Genomic DNA, 27321 nt, shown 5'->3' with positions numbered 1-27321 from the left:
ATAATAGATTTCGATTATTTTCTTGATGAAATTTGTGACAAATTTTCTGTGCATGGATATAATGATTGTGAAGATCTCATAAGTAATCTGAAAATAACAAAGCTTGTCAATCAAGGATTAAGAACTTTGATAACGAAGTTCGAGTGTCTAAAATGTAACCATGCAGAAAAAATTTGGAGTTCTGAACAAACAAGCGTTGGACTTCAATTGAATGCAGCAGCAGTTGCAGACACACTAACGTCAGACATTGGCTACTCAACTTTACGAGAAATGTTGGCATCTCTGAATATTCATTGCATGACAGAGTCAACGTACATATCACACCGAGACAAAATAACTAAAGTAATTAAAAAAATGACAAGAGCTGAATTAAAAAAAATTTTTTCGAGAGAAATTGAATTGGCAAAATCAGCTGGAGACGTCACTCCAGATGGTACACCATCTATTACCATAATTGTTGATGGAGCCTGGTGTAAAAGATCTTATGCAAACTCTCAATACAATGCATTCTTTGGTGTAGCATTGATTATTGGAATACGGACAGGGAAAGTTGAATATGTTGGAGTCAAGAACGAAGCTTGTTCTTTTTGTGGTCGAGCTTCAAAAGAAAAAAGAACTCCAACACAACACGTATGCTACAAAAATTGGGATAAAAAATATCTCTGATCAGGCATGGAAACAGACATTATTGCCGAAGGTTTTACGGAGAGTATTAATAATGTTGATCCAAGATATAATTTGATATATGCAAAAGTGATTGCTCATGGAGATAGAATAGTGTTTACAACACAATCGTAAATCTTAATCCTTCCTTTACCTAAAAAAAATAGAATAATTTATTGTTCAATTGAGGCAGCTATTCATAGGCTACTCGAACATGCTGATAGCTTATTGCAGAGCTTAACGAACAATCCAGCGGAATTATGTAATTCTATTATGTGTAAAGAAGTAGGTGGTACGCGCATAAATTATTGCTGCCGCAATTCGTACTATCTTCGAGCTCTATGCACTGCCATTCAATTCTCAGATCAAGATATCTTATCAAAGATTTTTACCCACAGTAAAACAGCAGTTTCAGCTGTAGTGACTGTTATGGAACGAAATAGACATGCAAGTAATGTACGTACACACAAGTATAAGATAGAACATAGTAGACGAAATTATTCAGCAGGAGTAGAAGGTGGCTCTTCTGGGCGACTTTGTGGAATGCGGTTCCCCCCTTTCACCCCTCGAGTGTGTTGTGCATGGGCCTATAGTGTAGGGCCCGGAGTGAAAATAAAATAGCAAGGGTGCGAGTGAGAGGTATGTGTGTGAGTGGCAGGTATGTGTGTGAGTGAGAGGTATGTATGTGAGGGGGTGTGTAGGTTGTATAGTATAGGATGAATGAGATTGTAAGGGCACGTAGTAAAATAAAAATGCATGGGTGACGTCACGGGGCAAACGGTAAAGTACATATAGAGCATAGACCAAGCGTAGTATAGAAATAAAATAAGAAAAATCGTGCAGGTAGATTCTTGAGTTTTTTTAGCATAGAGTTTTCGGTTGTTTTTTTTAGTATAGTTTTTTCCGCTTAGTATTTTTAGTATAGAGTTTTCAGTAGTTTTTTTCGTATAGTTTTTTTGATTTAGTTTTGAAAAACAGGTGTTTAGTTTTATAGTAGGAAAAAGAATAGAGTTTTAAGAAAACATAAATAAAAGTAGTTTTTTTAATATAGTTTTTCTGTTTAGTTTTTTTAGTATAGTTTTCCGGTTTTAGTTTTGAAATACATGTGTTTAGTTTTATAGTAGGGAAAAAAAGAATAGAGTTTTAAGAAAACATAGATAAAAGTAGTTTTTTTTAATATCGTTTTCAGTTTAGTTTTTAGTATAGTTTTCGGAAAATATAAGAATAAAGGAGTTTTTTTTAATATAGTTTTTCGAGTTTAGTTTTTAGTTTCGTGTTCAAATCGTATAAAGGTTCGGCTGTAGAATAGAAAAAATCATCCCGCTGTTAATTTAGTTTACAAACGACATAAATTTTTCTGAAGTTTAAAATGTTGCTTTTGTTATTTTATTTTTACGACTTGCATGTTTTTCAGATTTCCCTTCTAAAAAGGTAAGTTTTTTTTTTAAGATGTATAGGATTTTTTATGAACTGATTTTCTAAAAATTTTTTTGAAGTTTAAAATGTTTCTTTTGTTATTTTATTTTTACGAGTCGCATGTTTTTCAGATTTCCATGCCGAGGGTTAATTTTTTTTCGATAGACTTTTTCTAAATGTTCCTGCTGTTTATTATCTAATTTTACGAGCGACTTGCGGCCGGTATTTTCAGATTTTTGTACGTGGAAAAGAGTCATAAAAACAGTGGGTTATTTTTTTGTATTTAAGTAAGTTTTACCGACAAATTTCTAAAAATTTTAAGATACACCTGTTATTTTTTTTTTTGCTTTTTTTTCTGATTGTCTATTGGTAAAATATTTATCTTAGCAAAAATGGACCTATTAGAAAAGATAAGTATTTATGGTGGTGAGAAAATGGGCCTGACTAAAATTATTTCGACTATCATCCCTGAAAATTTTCACGACAAGTGTCAGTTGTGTTTTCCGGGTGTACTCAGTCACATCTTCACTAATAAAACAAAAAATGAAACGCGGACTTGAAACTAACGAAGTTGACTTTAGTTGTAAAAAAAAAAAAGTAGAAGATAGCAGAGAAAAAAAAATGGGTACATGCAATATATAAATACCCTGAACTGTTAACTGAACTAAAAAATTTGAAGTGCAGTGTAATTATCCGCCACAATTGGGTCTCGGGATTTTTCAAAGATTTCCCTAAAAAAGATAGAGAGCTTGAGGAGTTTATTCGTGATAAATTACTCGGCAATCCGACAGATATACGAGACATAAAAAAATATCCGGAATCCGGAATTAGAAATACAGTATGAAAATATCAAACAAAGAGTTCACAATAGATGTGAAACAAGTGAAAAAGTTCTACACAGTGTGAAGATGTGGTCAAGGATTTTGAAAAACCTGACAATGATGATATCATGTTTTTAGGTAAATAAATTTTCAATGATACTTTTTTCTTAACTAATAAATAAAATAAATTTTTAATACTTTTTTGACAAATAAATTTTCAATAAAAAAATTTTTTTAATACTTTATTTTTTTCAACAAATAAATTTTCCATAAATAAATTTTTAATAATTTTTCTTGACAAATAAATTTTTGATTTTTTTTTTTTTTTTAAACAAATAAATTTTCAATATTTTTCTTGACAAATAAATTTTCAATAAATAAATTATTAATACTTTTTTAACAAATAAATAAAATAAATTTTCTCCTGTTTTTTAAAGACATTGAAATACCGACTGACGATGTTATGATAAACGATGAAATTCCCGTTAATGAGACTGTACGGGAAAATGATAATAATAAAACACCTGTAGATGGTCCAGTGACCGAAAATGAAATACCGGCTGACGAAGTTGTGGTAAATAATAAAATTCCAGTTGATGGCCCAGTGGCCGAAAATGAAATACCCGTAGATGTTGAAAAAATGACAGGACTAACACAGTCCAAGAATATGAAACAGCTGCGGAAATGTTTGCAAATGCAAAATTCAGCGATGACGTTATAGGTATTGATGAGGAGTTGGCTGAGGTTTTAGAAGGTGAAATATTTTTTCAATGTTTATAATAATAATAATAATAATAATAATAATGATAATAATAATAATGATAATAATAATTTTCATGTTACAGACCTAGTAAAAGAGGGTCTTGGAGAAAGAATATATTCAGAAAATAAAAGACCAAGCATCAGATCTGAAGAAATATTACGTGATAGACATTATTCCATAATTACTGGAAAAAAGAAATTATCGAAATCGCACAATCAAAAAAGTAAATATTTTATAAAATAAATAGAAAAAAAATTTTTTTATAATAATAATAATAATAAAATATTTCTTTAATTACAGAACACAGTAAAGATATCAATAGTGAAAAACAGGTGCCAGTATTACCCTCTACAATGCATATGTTTGGGGAATACGGTAAAAAAATAATTGCGGTAAATGAAGAAGTAAATATTTTATAAAATAAATTAATAAAAAAATTTTGAAATATAATAATGATAATTATATTAATCATATATTTTTTTGTATGGTAGATGACGTGGTTATATTGAGCCAATTGTCAACGTCTTCGTCATCATCATCGTCATCGGGGTCATCATCGTCATCGTCTTCGTCTTCAGACCCTCCCACTATTATAAACGAGAATAATGTTGCTGAAAAATATGACGAAGAACATCAATATCGACCTGAAGCAGGGCCTCCAAAGCCCCGTGTCGAGAAACAAAAAAATGAGTCTGTAGATATTACAGATTTCTGCGTTGACTGCGCGGGATATCAATGTCCGAATAAAGCAGCCACACCACACCACCAGTTCTGTAAAGACTGTCATGAAAAATGGCAGATGGGTGAGCAGCCGCAGTACCCACAACCCTTACCTACAGAAATACCCAATGCAATTTTCGAAAAACGAGAGCATTTTATATAAATCAAAGAATAACATGTTAACAGAATGAAATACGTGACCTCACAGAAACATTGAGTAACGTAAAATGCGATCTCAAGGGAAAATAATTCATTCTGGTAGAGGGCGTGAGCGTAGAGTAGGCCCCTATCTGGTCGATGGCATTTCAGAAGATGGAAAAACCATATACTCTTTTTGAAGTTGTTACTATCATGGTTGTGATTGTTTTGAATTGATTAAAGATGTGGACGCGGATTTAGGGGATAATACAACACTTAGAACGAGGCGTGAGAATACAGAGTACATAAATGCATATTTTAAAAAAGAAGGTTATAAATTGATTATTATTTGGGAACGTGATTTTAAGAGAATGTGTCAAAACAACATAGATTTAAAGAATTTCTTGAAAACAATTGATAATAATTTTTATAAAGAAGCAATATTGCCTCGTGATGCTTTATTTGGTGGGTGAACTGAAAATTTTTGTGTTTCACATACTGTTACTGGTTCTCAAAAGATATACTACGTGGACGTCACGTCACTATATCCGAGTACGTTAAAATAAAATATTTACCCTCTCGGCCGCCCCAAAGTTTTTGTTCTGGATGATATACGTGAGCTTTGTCCCGATAATAACATAAGTAATGTGATAGGATTAATTAAATGTCGAGTTTTGCCACCGGCCAATTTATATATATCAGTATTGCCGATGAGGTGTCATAAAAAATTATTTTTTCCACTTTGTAACGCATGTACATTAACTTTAAATCAAGAAAATTGTACTCATAATGAATCAGAACGAGCACTTATTGGTACTTACGTATCTCAGGAGTTGAAAGTAGCAGTTGAGAAAGGGTATAAAATTTTACAAATAAAAGAAATATGGCATTGGGATAAAACAACTCAATATGACCCGAAAAGTAGAAATGGCGGTCTATTTACAGGTTATATAATAAATTTTTAAAAATAAAATAAGAAGCTAGTGGATGGCCTGTAGAGTGCGTTGATGACGCATCAAAACAAGCATACATAGATAACTATAATAAAGTAGAGGGAATTGCTTTAGATCCTACGAAAATTGAAAAAATCCTGGTTTACGTCAAGTTAGTAAAAATAACTTAAATTCACTTTGGGGTAGGCTAGCTATGGATAATATTTCGGATATGTACAGTATTATTCATAATATTCAAGATTTTAATAAAATTATTGAAAATGCCAATATTAAAGTTTCTTGCAAAACTATTATCGATGATGATACACTATTTGTCAATTGGAAATATGTTGAAAGTTGTGATAGAACTGATAGCTCAACTAATCCAGTTCTAGGTGCATTCACGACTGCTATTGTATGTTGATACTGACTCTATAGTTTTTATTTCTGAGAATGAAAATAATAAGGTAATTATTTAGGTGATCTCACTGAAAGTTGTGATAGAACTGATAGCTCAACTAATCCAGTTCTAGGTGCATTCACGACTGCTATTGTATGTTGATACTGACTCTATAGTTTTTATTTCTGAGAATGAAAATAATTAGGTAATTATTTAGGTGATCTCACTGATGAGCTTGATGGTGGTTACATAAAAACTTTTATTTCTGGGGGCCCTAAATTTTATAGTTATATTGCTGAAAAACCTGTTGGTACAATAAGTAAAGAATGTAAATTAAAAGGTGTACGACTTCTTAAATGCTCAAAAATTATGATAGTATTAAGACTTTAACTGATGGTGAAAACGACAAAATTATTGTAACTTGTGACTCAATACATCGAACTAAAGAACATGATGTACATACAATAACAGAATCGAAAATTGTACGTGTTACCGATTCGAAACGGAAAATTACAGCTAACATAAATAATACATTACCGTATGGTTATATTACTATTACTTACAGTATCATGTATACAGTATTGCTTAACTACTGAGTATAATACTAGCCCGTATAATACCAGTAAAAAAAGACCTAGAGACTTAACGACTGAGTATAATACATGTAATAATACTGTAAACAAACGTGCTAAATATGTTATATGAATAAATCTTGAATAAAAATGAAATGTTTTATGTTTTTATTGAATACACACCCTACCAAATTTTTTTCAGTTATCATCATGGCTTGGCAAATGACACATCCATTTAAAATTATTATTTCAGGTCCGCCCGGGGCTGGTAAAAGTGTTTGGACTAAACGTTTTTTAAAAGAATTATCGGGATTATGTGATACTGAATTTGACCGTATTATTCTATATTACGCCGAATGGCAACCCGTGTATACTGAATATAAAAATGTTGAATTTCAAGAAGGCTTACCAGACATGAAAGATTTTAATGATATTAAAAAAAAAAGTCAATTATAATGGATGATTTAATGTGTGAAAGTAGTAGTGGGTCATCGGTATTAGATATATTTATCATTCACATCACCGCAATTTAAGTGTATTATTATTATCAGAAAATGTATTTCATGGGGGAAAATTTTATAGGGAAATTTCTTTGAATACAAATTATATTGTTGTTTTTAAAAATCCTCGTGACAAAGCTCAAATTTCTCATCTTGCTAGACAAATATCACCGTTGAATACAAAATTTATTCAAGAAGCCTATTTAGATGCTACATCAGCGCCACATGGTTACTTATTAATTGATTTGAATCAGTCAACACCTGAAAACATTCGTATTAGGACATGTATTTTTCCTAGTGACCCTGTAACGTATGTGTATGTCCCAAAACAAGTACGTGATATAAATAATAGTTATCCATCTTTAAATTTACCAGTTGTACAACACACCAAAGCGGGTGCTTTTGAGAATACCATTTGATCGGAAAAATACAATATTATTAACATCACTTGTTCATGCTAATCCAAAACAACGTCGAGCAATACTTCAACAGAGAGATTCTAAATTTATTCATTGTATTTGTGAAATCATTTTGAATTATTTGAAAGAGGTTTTACCAATAAAAGATAAGGAAAAAAAGAAGCTAAAAAAATATAAGAAAATTTTGAGACAATTAATTACAAAAATAAGTTGGGCAGCTAAAAAGAAAATTATCATAAAGCATTGTATTGGTATTTTAGCCTTATTGATTACGCCTATAATAAATCTTTTATTTAAAAATTTGGCGTAAAAATATGGAGCATACACGTAAGATGGCCCTCGTACCTCACGATTCTATAAATAAACTCAAGTCGCTTGGAAATAAAAATCATGCATTAACAAGTATCCAAACACCTGGGGATCCAACATCACGTCTTGATAAAGAAATTACAAAAATTTTAAATTCTTCTAAAAATGATGCAGAAAAATGGAGTGAATATCGTGAGTTATTTAGGCGATTTTTATTTTTTAAAAGTGATGATGACAGACTACATACAAAATTAACGTATAAAGATATCGATGATAGTACAGAGGATTCATCGTACCCTGTCGAGAATATAATAAAAAGTGTTCCTCCGCGATATCAGCAAAAAGCTAAGGCAATAATTGATCATATTAACACTGCGGATATAGATAAGCGTTTTAAATGGGATAAATCTGGTCACATAAGTATAAACAACAATAAAATACCCAATACAAATATTGTAGATTTATTGAATGATGCTTTACGTTATCGTAAAAGTCATAATGCTGTTGGTCAAGAAGAATTTGCAATGTTTCTCCGTGGTATAAATACTCCACGTAATTTTGTAGGTAATGACAATTTCTGGAAGTCACCTATCATTTCAGAAGATGAAGATGATGAAGAGACAATATTGTTTTCAACACCATTAGCAGACCGCCCAAATCACAGAGTTAGTAAAAGACTTGAGCCGCAAGTTCCGGATGGTGAGAAACCAATTACTATTGGTGAACCTGAAGTATCATGGCAAAGACTCAGTCCCGAAAAGAAAAAGTCAAAAAAGACCTCATAAATACTAATAAGAAAAATATAAAAAATAATACACCCATTGCAAATATTTATTATGATTTATCAAATCCTGTTGCTTATACTGGCGCACGTAATATTGTAGCAAAATATCCAGATTTAAGTGATAAAATAAAAGAGTATTTAAATTCACAAGACGCGTATACATTACACGAACTTGTCAAACGTAAATTTCTGCGTTTACATTATAATGTATCAAGCATTGATTCTGTTTGGGAAGCTAATTTAGCAGATTTACAAAGTATAAAATCAAAAAATAATAGTATAACTTTTTTACTTGTTGTTATTGATGTATTTAGTAAATTCTTATGGATTGAACCATTAAAAAATGAAGCCGGTCCAGAAGTATGTTCAGGATTTGAACGTATATTTAAAAAGAGCAATGGCCGTATGCCTTTTTTTTTACAGACCGATTCTGGAAGTGAGTTTAAAAACGAAATTATCCAAAAGATGTTAAGCGATGCTAATATTTATTTTCGAGTGGCAAGAAATCCTGACATAAAAGCATCAATTGTAGAACGCGAATACGTACAATAAAAGAACGTATTTGGCGTTATTTTACACATAAAAGAACACATAAATATATAGATATATTACAACAAATTGTCGATGGGTACAATAATTCTATTCATACATCGATTGAAATGACATCAGCTGCAGTGACGATAAATAATTTAGAAATCGTTAGAAAAAATATAGAAAGTCGTTATGATGATAAAAAAATAGTTGATCGATTTAAATATAAAGTAAATGGCCGTGTGCGCATCAGTACTGCGAAAGTTGAATTCCAGAAAAGATATACCCCTTCATGGTCTCAGGAAATATTTAAAATAACGAAAGCTACATCACGTCAAGGCAAACCGATTTATGAGTTAGCCGATTTAGCTGGTGAAGTTATTGATGGTATGTTTTATGAGGTTGAATTGTCTCCAGTTAACAAAAACATTGAAGAAAGTGAATTTAAAATCGAAAAAATTCTAAAAACACGTGGTAAAGGCAAGCGAAAAGAATATTTTGTACACTGGCTGGATTGGCCATCGAAATTTGGTAGCTGGATTCCTGCAAGTAATCTACAATGAATAATGACAGAAATTTTTACCTCACACTTGTTAGTAACAAAAGTACTGAATTTTATCCTAATAATAATGCATCAGAATTTAGTATACAACTACCACGTGAAATCAATTTGGAGGGCGAAAGGGTTGTTGGTCTAGAAGGTTGTATAGGTGTTGATGTAACACAGTCTGGGGGTATTACGATATTTTTACCTCATGGCGTTTATCAAAATACTGAGGCAATAAATAATGCCTTGAATGGAGATAAAATACTGAATCAAGATTTTGAATTCAAATTTAATTCCCAAACACGCTTTACCAGTATAAAAAAAATTTGTGGTGAAACCTGTGCTTCACATTCAATAACACTAACAAAAAAATTGTCAGATATTCTAGGCTTTAATTACATAGAGTGTGGATTATTATTATCCAAAAAAATTGTTATACGTCTTAGTGAAAAACCAGCCAGTTTGTTGAGAGCATTGCCAAACTTATTGTATGTTTATTGTGATATTTGTTCACCATATATTATAAGTGATAAAAATAAACAAGTTTTAAGAATTGTACCTTTTGATAGTAATGAATATAAGTATGGTGGGAATTATAATGTGAATTTCCAGCCTTATTATTTACCAGTAATTCAACAGACTTTTCAAACGATATCATGTATTATAAAAGATTCTAATGACCACATAGTCTTATTTGGGGATGACCCTTTGACCATGACGGTTCATTTTCGAAAAATTGATTAATTATGTCAATGTATTTAAAGTATTATGATAATCAAGTCGGTGGTGGTGGTGTAACAACTCATCAACGTCAATACATTACTTATAATCAGTGAGGAAACGGTGTTGGAGGTTTTCTCAAGGGATTGTATAGAACAGTATATCCTATATTACAAAGAGTAGCTAAACCTGTTGGTGAAGAGTTGTGGCAGGCTGGAGTTAGTGTATTGGATGATATACTAACCCATAAATCTGATTTTAAAAAATCATTAGAGACACGATTAAAAGAATCTCGCCATCGACTTAAACGTAAAGCAGTAGATAATTTAGAAACATTGTGGAATAACCGTGGGGGTGGTAGCAGTAGTCATAAGAAAAAGCGACGTCGAAAGAATATTCAAAAAGGCTCTGGTATTAATAAACAAAAGGGTGTGATGAAGAAAAAACGTAATCAGAAAGGTAGTGGTCGCCCACGCGTCAAGAAGCAAAAATCTCGTTCTAGAGTTCAGAAAGGTGGTGGTAAAAAAAAGAGGAAAAATATAAAGAAAAATAATAAAAGAAAAAGATCAATAAAAAAGAAAAATAAACGTAACGTGTACGATATTTTTTCTTAAATAACCATGTCTTTTTACATAATAATTCGTGTGAGTGTACAAAGTCGGAGCTTGACTTATTTACAATACCTCCAACACAAACAACGATCGAAGATTCTACATGGGCTTATTACAATCCTATTAGTTCAATGAGTGATGATTCGCAAATCGAATTTCATGTACCTGGAACAAGTGAGGAATATATAGACTTACCACATACACTGTTAAAAATTCGTGCTAAGATTGTGGATAAAAATGGGGCAGCAGCACCGGCAACTGACGCAGTAGGGCCAGTTAATTTAACACTCCACAGTCTCTTTCAAAGAGTTGATGTATTATTCAATCAAAAATTAGTATCAGCTTCAAATAGAACATATCCTTACAGAGCATACATTGAAACAATTCTTAATTATGGACATGATGCAACAAATAGTCATCTTCAACTAGCGTTATGGTATCCTGACACTCCTGGGCGTATGAATACAAATAGTGTTGTTGCTGCAGATGTAAAAAATGAAGGCTTAGTTGCCAGATGTGTTCATACAAATGCCGGAAAACAATTTGAGATGATTGGGCATTTACATGTTGATGTATTTAACCAGGAAAAATTTTTATTGAATGGGATTGAAATGAAAATTAATCTCACACGGTCAAAACAAGAATTTTGTTTAATGGATGCCTCAAACGACAAGGATTATAAAATACAAATATTAGAATGTCTCTATGTCTCTACGTCAATGGTAAACTAATACCTGGAAAACCGTTGCAGCCTACATTTTCCAATAATATATTTGATGCTGAGGCATACCACACACTTTTTTCTGGTACTGGTATTATAGCTATAGAAAAGGTTATACGTTATTTGCTTTTGACTTAACACCAGATCTTTCCGTACATAGTGCTGGTCATTGGAACTTAATTAAGAGTGGTAGCCTACGTATTGAAGTACGCTTCAGTGAAGCTTTGGCGCAAGTCCTTAATTGTCTTGTTTATGCCGAATATGATAATATTATTGAAATAGACTCCAGCCGTCAAGTTATAATGGATTATAGTAATTAAATATAAAGAAGAGTGAAAATAAAAATATATATTAGTCTCAGCAGCGCAAGATAGCGTGATTCATCTCATGGATACTCAACAGCTAGCTAGAGCTTTACCGTATACAGATATCCCTGTTGGTGGAATTTATCCTGTAGACAAACTACCTTTTGTCTGGCCAAAGCCGTGTGCAATAATTGCAAATACAGACAATCATAATCAACCAGGATCTCATTGGGTCACATTATTTATCGATCATTTTGGCTATGGAATATACTTCGATAGTTTTGGACAAAGACCTACCGATCCTCGCTTCAGCTATGTCCTTAGAAGAAACACTGTCTGTTACGAGTATAATAATAAAAGGCTTCAAGATTTTTCGTCTAATGTGTGTGGTTGCTATTGCATTGTTGCTCTACATTGGTTTTCCAATGGCAGAAATCTTTCGAGTTTCCAACGGCTGTTTGGCGACGATACTAAACTCAATGACAATACTATAATGACAATGTATAAAAAACTGATTCAAAAAAAAAATATATTTAAAAATAAGCGTTTCCATTTTCTCCGAGGTAGTGGTGCAACTGTACAACATTCTTATTGTAAATTTCGTTGAATAAAGAAATGAATAAAATAAAATAAATAAGATTGTTTTTTGTTTGAATTATACCCTCTCCTTAATTTTAAAAAATATATATAAAAAGAATTTTAAAATAGATGTTTAGTTTAGAATAATGGCTTCATCAACAAGCATGGTAATGGCAGACCACATCGAAAAACGTACTTGGTTTGAACGTGGTGAAAGATTGTTGTATCGTGTAGAATCCAATCGCCGTGAAAGTTTTGAAACATGGCCGTTAGCTTATCTTTTAGATATTTTCGAATTGGCTTCTGCTGGATTCTATTATACCGGAGTTGGTAACTTTGTATGTTGTTTTGAATGTGGAGTTAAAATTAACGATTGGACATTGGGTGATAATCCTTGGCTTGAACATCATCGAAACAAACCAAGCTGTAGATTTGTACGGTGAATACCATGTGGAAATGTCCCTGCAGGCATCCACCCCGACACCGTGGCTGTACCTACTTACTACCCTTATCGGAAAAATATTTCTCCTGTAATTTCACCGTCATTCCGTTATTCATATTATTCAGCTGCGGTATTAAGACTTGAACATCGAGAATTTTTAAGTCTTTTTGATTATGTACCACCACCGTACTCTGATCCACAGCCTGAGATTAATGTTAAAACTGCTAAGGTTCGACAATACTTGACTTATGACTTACGCCTGAAATCATATGGATATTGGCCTAGACACATGAGCCAGACAAAAAAAAAGCTAGCTAAAGCCGGATTTTTCTACACTGGTATTGGTGACTACGTTCAGTGTTATCACTGTGGTAATGGTATAAAAGATTGGCTCCCAAATGAAGATCCATGGGAAGAACATGCACGTTATTTTAAAGAATGTTATTTTGTACGTGTTATCAAAGGACAAGAATTTATTGATCATTTTAAAATACCTCAAACCGATGATCAACCATCAGACGATGAGGAAGAAGCAGAAAGTTTGACAATCGAATCGAACTCAATAGTCATTATGAGAAATATACCTACGGATTACCACAGTATAGATGAAGATATTGAATTCAAATGTAAAATTTGTTTTGAAAAAATTTAGGTATATTACTTTTACCATGGGATTGTGGAAATTGTTCAACTGATTTAAAAAAATGTGTTATATGTAGAGCAGATATTGAAAAAGTTGTACGACCAATTATTTCATAAATATAAAAATAAAAATAATTTTTTAAACAAATATAACCTGTCTTGTAAATTATTTTACCTATTTATATACTCATGTTGTAAATTAATCGACTTAGTCAATCACAACCCGTGATTCAGTCAATACCATGGCGCTTACACTATTTTTGATTTTTTCTGTAGTTGTAAAAATAATTGAATCGAGAATACAAACACCGGGGTTGTATTATGATCATATCGAAAACGTGCGTCTAACGAGTAATAGTCTACAACTTACAACGTATATGGATGTTGACGATCTTCTCAATTTTTTACCGAATATTTTACCTTTGCGTTACTTTGATGCCGATCTGGGTGGGGGTGGTAATTATACTAAAGAAGACCCAGGATTGGCTGGTCTACATAAAATATGTCAAAAGTATGAAGCAGATAAAATTGTAGAAAATAATTGTGACTTTGTATCACGACGCCTTCCTTTTTTGGAACAACAACGGAAAAAAATCGCAATGTATACAAAACAAATTAATTCATTATTTCATAAAGACGTTATAAAAACAAAACGTAATGAACCCATCTACCCTATCGTGGGTGCAAAATCAAGCTCATTATTAGGGATTCTGAATAAAGACGATGCCAAGATGATTAACGAAGAAATCAATAAATCGAAACGTGATAATAAAAAAACAATTTCTGTTTTAAATAATACAACCCATCTATTACAAAACGAGCTACATACAGTGCAGACTCGATTAAAAAACAATGACTGACTTATCAATTATTTTCGTGCACAAATGGAAGAATTTAGTGTTGGATGGAAAAGCAAGGATACACTTTTATGGAAAGTTCACTTTGAAACTATGGTAAACCTCGGCCGTACCTGGCTTCAGAATATAGAGCTGAGTTATGATGAATATATTAATTCCTTAAAACTCGTAATTCAAATCGACTATTTTGCTAGACTCGGATTAATCCACCCTCGAATAATGTCTAGTAAGAAAATTGAAGATTCTTTGCGTCTTTTTTTACAAAATAATAATAATCAGTATGTACTACCATTATCAATAAATGAAGCAGGTATTGATGGTCTGCGGAAAATTGCAAAAATATCTATTGCCTACCATGAGAGACGAATTTTACTGAGTATTATGATACCTCTACTATCACCAAAAATTTATTCAATATCTGAAATCCATCTAGCACCGATAAAACAACATACTTTCCAATCACATATTGCGTCATACATTAAACCTAAAAGTTCTTTGATTCTTATAGCCCAAGATAAAAGTGAATACAGTACCGACGTTAAAATCCAGGCATGTCAATGTTCACCAGTCGTACCAACATCTTTTTGTACTCACTCTTTTTCTTTACAAGATACAAGAAATATAAATTCATGTGAAATTAAGTTATTAATGACAAACAAACAAGATAATATGTTAGATTGCGATATTCAATTTTATGAAAATCCTCAACCAAATTTTATTCAATTATATAATAAAAAATGGTTATATAGCATGGTTGAAAATACTGAGTTACGAGTTATTTGTGGTGATGACGTGAAAACCCGCAAACTAAATTATACAGGTATAATAACTGTCAATAGTGAATGTAGAGCCCGTATCGACTCTGTGACATTAGTCGGGGTTCCTGGCATATCCCAAAATAATGATAAAGTCCTCCATCCCTATATTGGTGGATATGGTTTTTTAAATTTAGTTGAAGGTATAAATGAAACTAATAAAACAGCGATTGAAAAAATGATTGTCAACTCAAGTCCTCTAAGTCTTAAAGAAATTGTAAAGACATTAAATGCTGTGAAATTTACTGTGACTGAAAAAGAAAAAATTCACGATACACACTTAAAAATTTTACTGGGTCAAATATTATTAGGACTTGTTCTTTTGTACCATATTTTGAAAAAACCAACATTGAATTGTTTTTACACAATAAGAAAAAAAATTAAAAAATTCAACGACATAAAGGTTGAAAATGATGTTAGATCCCCAGACAGACCAGCCAACACCGACATCTACTAAAATCTGTAAGCTCTCCCACTCTTATTTTTAAAAAGTATAAAAGCTTTCGAAAAAAAGTTTATTTCATCAGTTATTCAACATGGCTCAGTACGACAGGGTTCTCGTTTTACCATATACAACTGCTCTTAATAAATCTTATACAAAATCATTGTGTGTGGGTCTTGAGTGGACAAGTGGCGAGTATTTCAAATCTACAATACAAATTATAGCCAGTAATACCAGAAGAAGTATTTTTTTGGATAACGAGACGCAATGGATACCGTTGACGAAAATGTGTAGATCATTTTCATATTATTATGATGGTGACGATTCGAGACCGGACTTCAAACTCAATTACACTCAACCAGTACATCTTGGAGATTTAACTATAAGTTTTCCAGCTACAGACCATAAACGTGAACGAGGTATTCTTTTTGAACAAGGAAATGTCCGTTTATTATTTATGAAAAAAACTTTGAGGACATTATCGTCTCTCGGAACATGGGTAGCAGCTTGTCAAAAAATATTTACTCATTATTCTGCAGATATTTACTCGGATGGCATTAAAGAATATCTACGAAAAAACTTTGGAGGTGTACGTATTTATAAAGAAACTCTTCAGCATTATTTACAGATGACTGTTGGGAACCATTTATTTGAGGAAATACAGAAATCCACTGAAGACAACACAAAACTTGACCCGGGCTTTATGGACCCATGTTTGCCTTTATTGTATAATGATATTTTAGTCAAGAATTTTGATCAGTTATACGACTTTATTTATCCTGCCACTGCACCAAACAGTTTAAATCCTGTGGAATATCGTGGACCAACACCTTTTCATTATGTAGACCATATAGCCAACGACACTAAATGAAAAATGAATGAATGATTTGTATTTAAAAAAGAAATAAATAAAAATAATAATAATAATGATAAATGTAAAAAAATAATAAATTCCTTGTATTTAAAGAAAAAGAAATAAATAATAACAATAAATGATTGTATTCGAAATATAGATAAATAAATAAAAATAATAATAATTAATTCCTTGTATTTGAAAATAATTTGACTTGTATATTTTTTCCCCTACCTCTATAATAATAATCATAATAAGAATTTTAGATTTATCTGTGTTTTCGAAAACTACTTCAGTCTTTATTTGACCGTCATGGATATCGCTATTGTTGTTCTTGGTTTTGTAGAAAAAGATTTTACTTTTTCACCAAAAGAAATCGCTGTCTTTGGTATAAATGAAAAAATAGCTGGTCATTGGCTTTTAATGCCACCTTGCGACTTTACAACACTCTTAGCGTATGGCCGTCATGAAAACCTGAAGCGTACCCGTAGACTAAAAATAAATTGGTTCGATGGTGAGTCTGAGGAAGCACAAGTCATCAAAGTTTGAAGGACCCTCGCATCAAAAATCAGACTTATTTTGAGTTCTGGCAATAAATCCTGTGAATATCTCGAGAAAGTACTATGCACGGCAATCAGAGATGTTGATAAAGAGAAATATTGGCCGGAATTTATCAAACAATTACCACTGTCAACAACCTGTATTCACCATGGGTTACAGAAAGAAACAGGATGCGCCCTCCAAGTTGCGCGACAAATAAAAAAATGGAACTGAAGTTAGCCGGACAGATAGCCGGGAAACGATCTGAGAGCAGGGACGAATAGGAGCCGGGGCCCCATAGTTATTTCATTGGAAGAATTTTTTTATTTTATGTTCTGATAGTAGAGGGAGGTCATAAGATAATATAGAATTGATTTTAAGTTTTTTAACCGTGGCGATAAGGGTGGCCGAGGGGTTGGAACCAGGATTTTTCAATGTTTTTATATGTATTTATAAATTTAAAAAAAAAAAAACGACGTGTTTTTACATTGATAAAATTGTCAAGGAAGGTGTGTCGATTATGTGGGATTAATTTCAGATTTTTTGAGGGTGTCGAAAGGGGTGGTCGGGAGGGCTGGAACCGCGAATTTTCTATTTTTCAACTTTAAAATTGTCTAAAATAAAAAAAAAAAAAAAACGACATGTTTATATATTAATAGAATTGTAGAATAAGGTGTGTAGATTATGTGGGGAAAATTTTAGATTTTTTGAGGGTGTCGAAAAGGGTGGTCGGGTGGTTAGAACCGCGAATTTTCCATTTTTCAACTTTAAAATTGTCTAAAATAAAAAAAAAAAAAAAAAAACCACATGTTTATATATTGATAGAATTGTTAGGAAAGGTGTATTAATTATGTGGGATTAATTTCAGATTTTTTGAGGGTGTCGAAAGGGGTTGTCGGGAGGTTAAACCGCGAATTTTCCATTTTTTCAACTTTAAAATTGTCTAGTATAAAAAAAAAAAACGACATGTTTATATATTAATAGAATTGTAGGATTTTTTTTTTCCTTTTAGACAATTTTAAAGTTGAAAAAATTAAAAATTCGCGGTTTATTCTCCCGACCACCCCTTTCGACACCCTCAAAAAATCTAAAATTTTCCCCACATATTCTACACACCTTATCCTACAATTCTATCAATATAAAAATATGTCGTTTTTTTTTTTTTTAATTTAGACAATTTTAAAGCTGAAAATGGAAAATTCGCGGTTCTAGCCCTCCTACTACCCCTTTCGACACCCTCAAAAAATCCAAAATTTTCTCCACATAATCAACACACCTTCCCTAACAATTCTATCAATATAAAAATATGTCGTTTTTTTTTTTTTTTATTCTAGACGATTTGAAAGTTGAAAAACGGAAAATTCGCGGTTCTAACCTCCCGACCACCCCTTTCGACACCCTCAAAAAATCTAAAATTTTCCCCACATAATCTACACACCTCATCTTACAATTCTATCAATATATAAATATGTCGTTTTTTTTTTTTTTCTTTTAGACAATTTTAAAGTTGAAAAATGGAAAATTCGCGGTTCAACCACCCGACCACCCTTTTCGACAGCCTTAAAAAATCCAAAATTAATCCCACATAATCTATACACCTCCCCTAGCAATTCTATCAATATAAAAATATGTCGTTTTTTTTATTTTTATTTTAGACAGTTTTAAAGTTGAAAAATGAAAAATTCGCGGTTCTAACCTCCCGCCCACCCCTTTCGACACCCTTAAAAAATCTGAAATTAATCCCGCATAATCTATACACCTTTCCTAACAATTCTATCAATATATAAACATGTCGTTTTTTTTTTTTTTTTTTTTCTTTTAGACAATTTTAAAGTTAAAAAAATGAAAAATTCGCGGTTCTAACCTCCAGACCACCCCTTTCGACACCCTCGAAAAATCTAAAATTTTCCCCACATATTCTACACACCTTATCCTACACTTCTATCAATATATAAACATGTCGTTTTTTTTTTTTTTTTTTATTCTAGACAGTTTTGAAGCTAAAAAAATAGAAAATTCGCGGTTCTAGCCCTCCTACCACCCCTTTCGACACCCTCAAAAATCTAAAATTTTCCCCACATAATCTACACACCTTCCCTTACAATTCTATCAATATAAAAATATGTCGTTTTTTTTTTTATTTATTCTAGACAATTTTAAAGTTGAAAAAATGGAAAATTCGCGGTTTAACCTCCCGACTACCCCTTTCGACACCCTTAAAAAATCTGAAATTAATCTCACATAATCTACACACCTTCCCTTACAATTCTATTAATATAAAAATATGTCGTTTTCTTTTTTTTTTAATTTAGACAATTTTAAAGGTAAAAAATAGAAAATTCGCGGTTCGAGCCCTCCCGACCACCCCTTTCGACACCCTCAAGAAATCTGAAAAAAAACCCACATAATCTACACACCTTCCTTTACAATTTTATCAATGTAAAAACACGTCGTTTTTTTTTTTTTTTTCTTTTAGACAATTTTAAAGTTAAAAAAATGAAAAATTCGCGGTTCAACCTCCCGACCACCCCTTTCGACACCCTCGAAAAATCGAAAATTTTTCCCACATAATCTATACACCTTCCCTAACAATTTTATCAATATAAAAATATGTCGTTTTTTTTTTTTTTTTATTTTAGACAATTTTAAAGTTGAAAAATTGAAAATTCGCGGTTCTAACCTCCCGACCACCCCTTTCGACACCCTCAAAAAATCTAAAATTTTCCCCACATATTCTACACACCTTATCCTACACTTCTATCAATATATAAACATGTCGTTTTTTTTTTTTTTTATTCTAGACAGTTTTGAAGCTAAAAAAATAGAAAATTCGCGGTTCTAGCCCTCCTACCACCCCTTTCGACACCCTCAAAAATCTAAAATTTTCCCCACATAATCTACACACCTTATCCTACAATTCTATCAATAAATAAACATGTCGTTTTTTTTTTTTTTTATTTTAGACAATTTTAAAGTTGAAAAATGGAAAATTCACGGTTCTAACCACCCGACCACTCTTTTCGACACCCTCAAAAAATCTAAAATTTTCCCCACATAATCTACACACCTTCCCTTACAATTCTATCAATATAAAAATATGTCGTTTTTTTTTTTATTTATTCTAGACAATTTTAAAGTTGAAAAAATGGAAAATTCGCGGTTTAACCTCCCGACCACCCCTTTCGACACCCTTAAAAAATCTGAAATTAATCCCACATAATCTACACACCTTCCCTTACAATTCTATTAATATAAAAATATGTCGTTTTCTTTTTTTTTTAATTTAGACAATTTTAAAGGTAAAAAATAGAAAATTCGCGGTTCGAGCCCTCCCGACCACCCCTTTCGACACCCTCAAGAAATCTGAAATTAATCCCACATAATCTACACACCTTCCTTTACAATTTTATCAATGTAAAAACACGTCGTTTTTTTTTTTTAAATTTATAAATAAATATAGCTAAAACATTGAAAAATCCTGGTTCCAACCCCTCGGCCACCCATATCGCCACGGTTAAAAAACTTAAAATCAATTCTATATTATCTTATGACCTCCCTCGAGAACATAAAATAAAAAAATTCTTTCAATAAAATAACTATGGGGCCCCGACTCCTATTCGTCCCTGCTCTCAGATCGTTTCCCGGCTATTTGTCCGGCTAACTTCAGCCCCGTATAAAAAAGTGGATGAACGATAGATATGAATTTGTTAAACAAAGAAATTATGAGGAAGTTGTTACTATACCAGAACATTTAGTACACCTCGTGAGCCTGAAATAGATTATCCTGGAACCATACACGGTGTGGATGAAACTGATGTTTGGAATTAAAATTGTAAAAAATAAAAATTCGAGAAAATAAAAATTTAATTTCTATTTAAAAAAAAGTTTTAAAATTTATTTCCATAGGTTAAGAATAATATTATATATTTTTATTTCATATTTAAGTTTTGTTTTCAACCAAAAAAGATTTTAAGAAAAGTTCTATACATCATGTCTGAAACTGACCCTAACTATGTAAGTATAAAACCCTCTCACTCCCACGCATTGCTTTCCCCATAAGACGTTTTTCTATCCGAGTCCTGATGTTATTCCTTACTCCACTCCCAGGCGTCGCCCATGCATTTTTATTTTTCTACGCGCCCTTACAATCTCATTCATCCTATACTATACGACCTACACACCCTCTCACACACATACCTCTCACTTGCACCCTTGCTATTTTATTTTTACTCCGGGCCCTACACTATAGGCCCATGCACAACACACTCGAGGGGGGAAAGGGGGGAACCGCATTCCACAAAGTCGCCCAGAAGAGCCACCTTCTACTAGCAGGCACTACGGAGTCTGATAAAAATTACAGTCCATCATTTTATTTATGAAAAAGACCAGATATATCTCCTGCCTTTCTCGCTATTGACAAAGCGAAATCGATGGTTCAACTGCTAGAAGATCAACAAAACCGGTTCGAGTTGGAGAGAGAATCAAGAAATCTAAAAGATTGCGCACTGTGGCATGACAAACGTAAAAACTTAATAACAACATCACATTTCGCTTCGATATGTACCAAACAACCATCAACTCAATGTGCATCAAGAGTAAAAGCAATACGTGGGCATTCGCGGATAGATTCTCCAGCTATGCTTTTTGGGAGACAACACGAAGCAGACGCGATTAAACAGTCAAGTCAAATTATGGCTCCGGGAAATTATTCATTGACGAGGAACATGAAATGTTAGGATGTTTCCTAGATGGCGTGATTGAACAAGAAGATGTAGAGTGACTATAAGCAGAGTGAAGCCACTGAGGTCCCATTAGTCCGACATTTTGTGCTCGCCGTATGGAGTGGGTATAAGAGGGTTCTGCACTTCCGAGGTAAAAATCATCTATGGCTTCACTCTGCTTATACCCACTCTAAGAAGATGCTATAGTCGAAGTTAAAGCATTGCACGCAGGCAAAGGCTTGCATCCAAAAGAAGCAATCAAAAATGTAAAAATATATGCTGGAATATATGTAAGTAAAAATAACCCAACAGAGATGAAAAAGTCTCATCCTTATTATTACCAGGTTCAGGGTCAATAACACATAACTAAACGTAGTTTTCGTTTTTTTGTTGATATTCATCGTAAAACATTGTTGTAATGTCAAATTTTAATATTTTAATAGTGAAAATATTTTGCATTGAAAATTTACTAACAATAAATAGGTAAAATAGTTTTGTTAAAAATTTTTAATATCAATAAAACTTTTTCAAATTAGATTTTGTAAAAGGTGTCTTGATCATCAGAACCAAAATAATTTTTTTTTTTTAATCTTGATACTTGTCTATTTTTTTATTTCTACCAAGTATAATCTGCGAATAGATAATTTTTATACTTTATTTATACTTTAGTAAAATAAAAAATTTCCAATTTTTAGCAGTTGTACAAAATTTAAATATAATTGTTAAAATATTGTGTAAATATTTTTTTAATAAACTTCATTAAAAATTCAAAGGTAATAGAATTTTATCATAATTCTTTGATATAAATTATAATTTCTTCGACCAAATTCTGAAAAAATTGTCATATTTATCACAATGGAAATACTATTTCTTTTTAAATTTTGCTACTTATCTATTTTTAAATTTTCAACAAGTAGAATCTGCGAATAGTCAATTTTTATACTTCATTTAATAATGGACAAAAGAAAAAGTGTGTAAAAAAATTTTCATAGATCAAAAAAAGATGTTAAACAATGACCATTTGTTTCTGAAATTTCAAAAATTTAAATTAATAATTAAAAAAGTTATTGAGATAACAACAATAGAGCGCGGTCACGTTTGACACGCATATCGAAGGTTCTAATATGAGTGATGGCAAGTCGCTGTTTTGTTGCACGCGTAATAATTAATGCGACCAAGCTCCATCATTGTTAACTCAATCACTTTTTTAATTATTAATTTAAATTTTTGAAATTTTAGAAGTTTATTCTACACATATAAATAAACAATTTTTACGCTGGATTTTATTAAAATTATCAAATTTCTTCGCTAAACGGTTGAGTCAAAGATAAGAAGATTCAATTTTCTATTGACACAAATTAAGTAATGAATATATATAAATAATAACATTATTTTCTAAAAATTTTCTTCTTTCATTATTCTTTGTTAATAAATATATATAGGGCATTCCATGTCAACTCACAGGGTTTTTTCCCTCACCCTCTCAGATTCGAAAACAAATATTTTTTTTGAGTTAGTCATCGACTCAGATGTACCTTTGATTTTTTTTTTATTTTTACCATCATTAACCGCCGAGCCAGAATCAAAAAACACCTCCTTCACAAGAGTAAACTACGATTTCGCCATTTTTTAAAATTCTGATTTTTTTACTGTAAATAGTAGAGCACAAGATTAGCTCAATTTCCGAATTTCATCATGGGATAACGATGGGTTCATTATAAAAAATTTTTTTTTCCATGTGAAAATTACTAAAATCAGGCAAGATCATATCCCAAACAACAGGCTTTTTTTTTTGTTTCTTATAGTAAATTTCCTCACGATTACGGGAAAAATACGAAAAAAATTCTCACGCATGCGGAAAGTGGTTATTTATCGTACAGCTATTAAGATAACGATTGATTCTAAAATTCAATAATGGTAATCGATGAAACTCGTCAAGGAAAAAAAAATGTCCTAATAAAAATTTGACATCTCGAATAAATATTGATTTTTTAGCTATAATTACAGCTATAGTAAAACATATAACGGCTAAGTAAATCGTATGCAAGTTTTCAAAAAATATCGATAGGTCGAAAACTATTCGAGATATCGAAATTTTTATCAGGACATTTTTTTCTCTCTGACGAGTTTTACCGATCGCCATTATTGAATTCTAGAATTGATCGTTATTATCATGGCTGTACGATATATAACCGATAAATAGCCGTTTTTTCGATAATTCAACTTGATTTTTAACAGCTTTGCGCATGCGTGAGAATTTTTTTCGTATTTTTCTCGTAATCGCGAGGAAATTTTCTATAAGAAACAAAAAAAAAACCTGTTGTTTTTATGATCTCATATATTTAATACTACTATATTGCGCATGGGGCTCGATTTTGCTGGTTCCTCAAGAGGTGCAGACAATCTCTCTGTCGCAGTCCTTGGAAGATTTAGGTGATGACAAGAGTGAGGATTCGGCAGAATTCGGAATAGCTCAACACATATATAGGTTTCCTTATACGTGAGATTAGCTGTGTATAAATAAACAATAATCTGACCGAATTCATTTTTATTAATTACGTTTATTTATTAATATTTTCAAAGAATATTTTAAAAATAAAGAAACATGTTAATAGTAATATTATATGCATCATATATTTAAACACAGAAATAATATGCACACAAATTCATTGCGCCCGCATGTATGCTGAGTTCTGCCGAATCCGCACTGTTGTCAATCTTCCAAGGACTGCGACAGAGAGATTGTCTGCACCGTTTGAGGAACCAGCGTTCCACTTATGGGAAAGCATAGGCGATGCGCAATATAGTAGTATTAAATTTATGTATGATCTTGCCTGATTTTAGTCATTTTCACATGGAAAAAAAAAATTTTTATAATGAACCCATCGTTATCCCATGAAGAAATTTGAAAATTAAGCTAATCTTGTGCTCTACATCTGAGGTACATGTGAGGTACATCTGAGTCGATGACTAACTCAAAAAAAATATTTGTTTTTGAATCTGAGAGGGTGAGGGAAAGAACCCTGTGAGTTGACGTAGAATGCCCCGTATATAGGTAAAATTTCAACAGTTTTTATTGATAAACAAAAGAAATATACTCGTATTATTATTGAAAAATAAAAAAAATCAGAGATGGAATAATTTTCTTAATTAATTTTTTTCAAGTAAATTAATTAAAAAAAAAAAAAAAACTATAAGCGCAATATATTTTTCTTTTAACTTTTCCTACATGCCTATATTTTTTAATTTTTTTTTTTTGACGACTTTGAAAATTAAGAATTGTCCGAGCCATTAAACAATACTTCTACCGTTTTTCGAGCGTGCAGGTCGTTATTGCATCCGGACCGTCAAATCTTTTTTTTAAATATCCAATTGAGGGTCCGGATGCAATAACACGTCGAGCGCTCGAAGACAAGAAAATGCTATGTTGCTGTGGATGAAAAATAAGAAAAATTAAAATTGAAAAATTAAAAAAAAAAAATTACAGTCATTTATAAAATTAAAAAATACATAGTTTTCTCAAAATAAATTTTTTTATATGATAATTAGTTTACGGGATAAAAAATAAAAACGAAATTATATTTACTGAGTTATTGATTGAACAAAAAATTACGCGTATACTGTTTGTATTTATATGGATATTCAAACGCGCGAACATACGCGTTCGCGACAGAGGGGGCTGACGATCAAGCGTACATAGCCCTAACAGCAGCTCGCAATTTGTTGTTAAATTGATAACTCAGTAAATAATTAATAAAAATATCTGAAAATTTCTAAAAAACTTCTTGATATACTGCTCAACAATATTGCCACTGACCAGATACTCAATTTTTAAATTTCTCCGACTCTTTTTTCATTCAAAGTTAGACAATTTGAATTTTCCCTCGACATTAAATAATCATATATTAAAAATTAAACAATATAAATTAATGAGTTTTTAGATTATACTGTTGCAATTGGTAGCTTATAATAAACTACAGTCAAAATTTCAAGTCGATTTATTACTTTTTAAAGAAGTTGTCTCCAGTTATATGATTAAAAAAAAGTATTTTTTTTTCAAAAAAAAAAATTTTGTTTTTATTTTTTATTCCGTAAACTAATTATCATATAAAAAAATTTATTTGGAGAAAAACATGTATTTTTTAATTTTACAAATGACTATATTTTTTTTTTTTTTAATTTTTCAATTTTAATTTTTCTTATTTTTCATCCACAGCAACATAGCATCCGGACCCTCAATTGGGTACCCTGTATTGTATAGTTTTTGTATCAGTTTATTCATTTTTTACTAACCTATGTTTACATGGCTATTATTTGAAAAAAAAAAAAAAACAAAACAAAACAAAAATAAAAAAACCCAGTATATTTACAGTTGTGTTGAAAAATCTCATTTTTTCTTGCATGTTACAATTTTATTATATCGAGTGTCCCATTTTAATTTATCAATGGATTTTTTTCGAAAAATAAAGCTTAAATTATAAAATGTTTCAAGTAAAAGTTGTAGGGTTTGGAGGAAGACGAAGAAAAAAAAAAAAAAAAAATTCGAAAAATCCAAAATGGCGGAGTTTTCGGTATAAACATAGTTTTTTTAAATAGATACTGCATTTTTTTTTTTCACCAAAACGTTTTCTACATCAAAACTAACACTTTTTATTTGAAAAATTTTTCGATAAAATCACTTTTTTTTCGGCCCGATTTTCTCTGTTTATGGATTTTCCTGAAAGAATATGGATTAAATAAAGTTATTTAGAAAAGTTGTAGCGCTGAAAAAGACAAAAACAAAAAATTTTAATTCAAAAATGGCAGAGTTTCTGGTATGAACATTTTTTTTTTCGAGGTTAGGTGTAATTTTTTTTTATTAAAAAATTGTTCACATCAAGGCTAACCTTGTATTAGGCTCAATTGAAAGTTATTACTGCTGGGGAATGGCTTAGGAATCAGTGTGTTTTAGCTGTTAATTTCTGAGCAATTAATGTAGCCAAAGGAATGAACAGATAAGTCACATACTTTTTTCAGCCATTGGTCAATGGTTTTTAATTCCAATCAAGAGATAACTATTCTGAATATTGTCACAAGATAAAATAGAGCCCTATTTTTTGTTTTTTTTTTGGGACCACCATATTTGGAGTTATTATCAACATAGAGACTTTGTATTAGGCTCAAAAGTAGCTCCTGTAAAACACCTAGTGCTTTTCGAAAAATTTTTATTCTCTGACGCGTACTTTTTGAGAAAAAAAAAATGTTTTTTTTTTTTTCAAATTTCAGAGGTTTTGTTTTGGCTTCAAAAAATATTGCTTATGGCGGAAAAAGTCGATGATGCGGGCGATAGAGTTTTGGTAGACGCATTCTTTGAGCCTAAAACGGAGTCTCTATCTTAATTTTTTTAAGAGTTATTGTTGTCGCCGTTTTTCATTGTTTTTCGGACCGCCATATTTGGAGTTATTATCATCATAAAGACTTTGTATTAGGTTCAAAAGTAGCTCCTTCAAAAGGTGTAGTGCTTTTTAAACTTGTAACTTGCGTGATGTTAAGCTGTTTTTAAATTCACAATCATATCC

General features: G+C 31.5%; 1 protein-coding gene and 1 pseudogene across 2 annotated transcripts; one reads left to right on the top strand and one right to left on the bottom strand.

The window, feature by feature from the left end:
• LOC122855078 overlaps positions 1–27321 on the bottom strand; it is a 193571-nt pseudogene that overhangs the window by 130021 nt on the left and 36229 nt on the right.
• LOC122855084 lies at positions 1630–6403 on the top strand. Of its 2 annotated transcripts, XR_006374041.1 has the most exons (5): positions 1630–3038; positions 3338–3654; positions 3746–3886; positions 3964–4067; positions 4155–6403. XR_006374041.1 is itself a non-coding variant. In XM_044156242.1 (4 exons), exons 1-4 carry the CDS (start codon positions 3585–3587, stop codon positions 4170–4172), a joined length of 333 nt encoding a protein of 110 aa, XP_044012177.1. In that variant the 5' UTR covers positions 3267–3584; the 3' UTR covers positions 4173–6403. The 2 variants fall into 2 exon arrangements, 1 of the variants encoding a protein (XP_044012177.1); XM_044156242.1 differs by lacking the exon at positions 1630–3038 and having other exon boundaries at positions 3267–3654.

The sequence above is a fragment of the Aphidius gifuensis genome, linkage group LG4 (genome assembly GCF_014905175.1).
Source record: "Aphidius gifuensis isolate YNYX2018 linkage group LG4, ASM1490517v1, whole genome shotgun sequence".
Classification (NCBI taxonomy): Eukaryota; Metazoa; Arthropoda; class Insecta; order Hymenoptera; family Braconidae; genus Aphidius; species Aphidius gifuensis.
Note: the sequence above shows the minus strand (reverse complement) of the source record. Positions and strands in the feature narration are given on the sequence as shown.

Bases quoted from the DNA above. Each gene is read 5' to 3' on its own strand.
- LOC122855084 (XM_044156242.1), top strand. From the start codon at position 3,585: ATGTTTGCAAATGCAAAATTCAGCGATGACGTTATAGGTATTGATGAG. The intron at 3,655-3,745 runs GTGAAATATTTT...TTCATGTTACAG, and splicing joins GTTGGCTGAGGTTTTAGAAG to ACCTAGTAAAAGAGGGTCTT. The intron at 3,887-3,963 runs GTAAATATTTTA...CTTTAATTACAG, and splicing joins GAAATCGCACAATCAAAAAA to AACACAGTAAAGATATCAAT.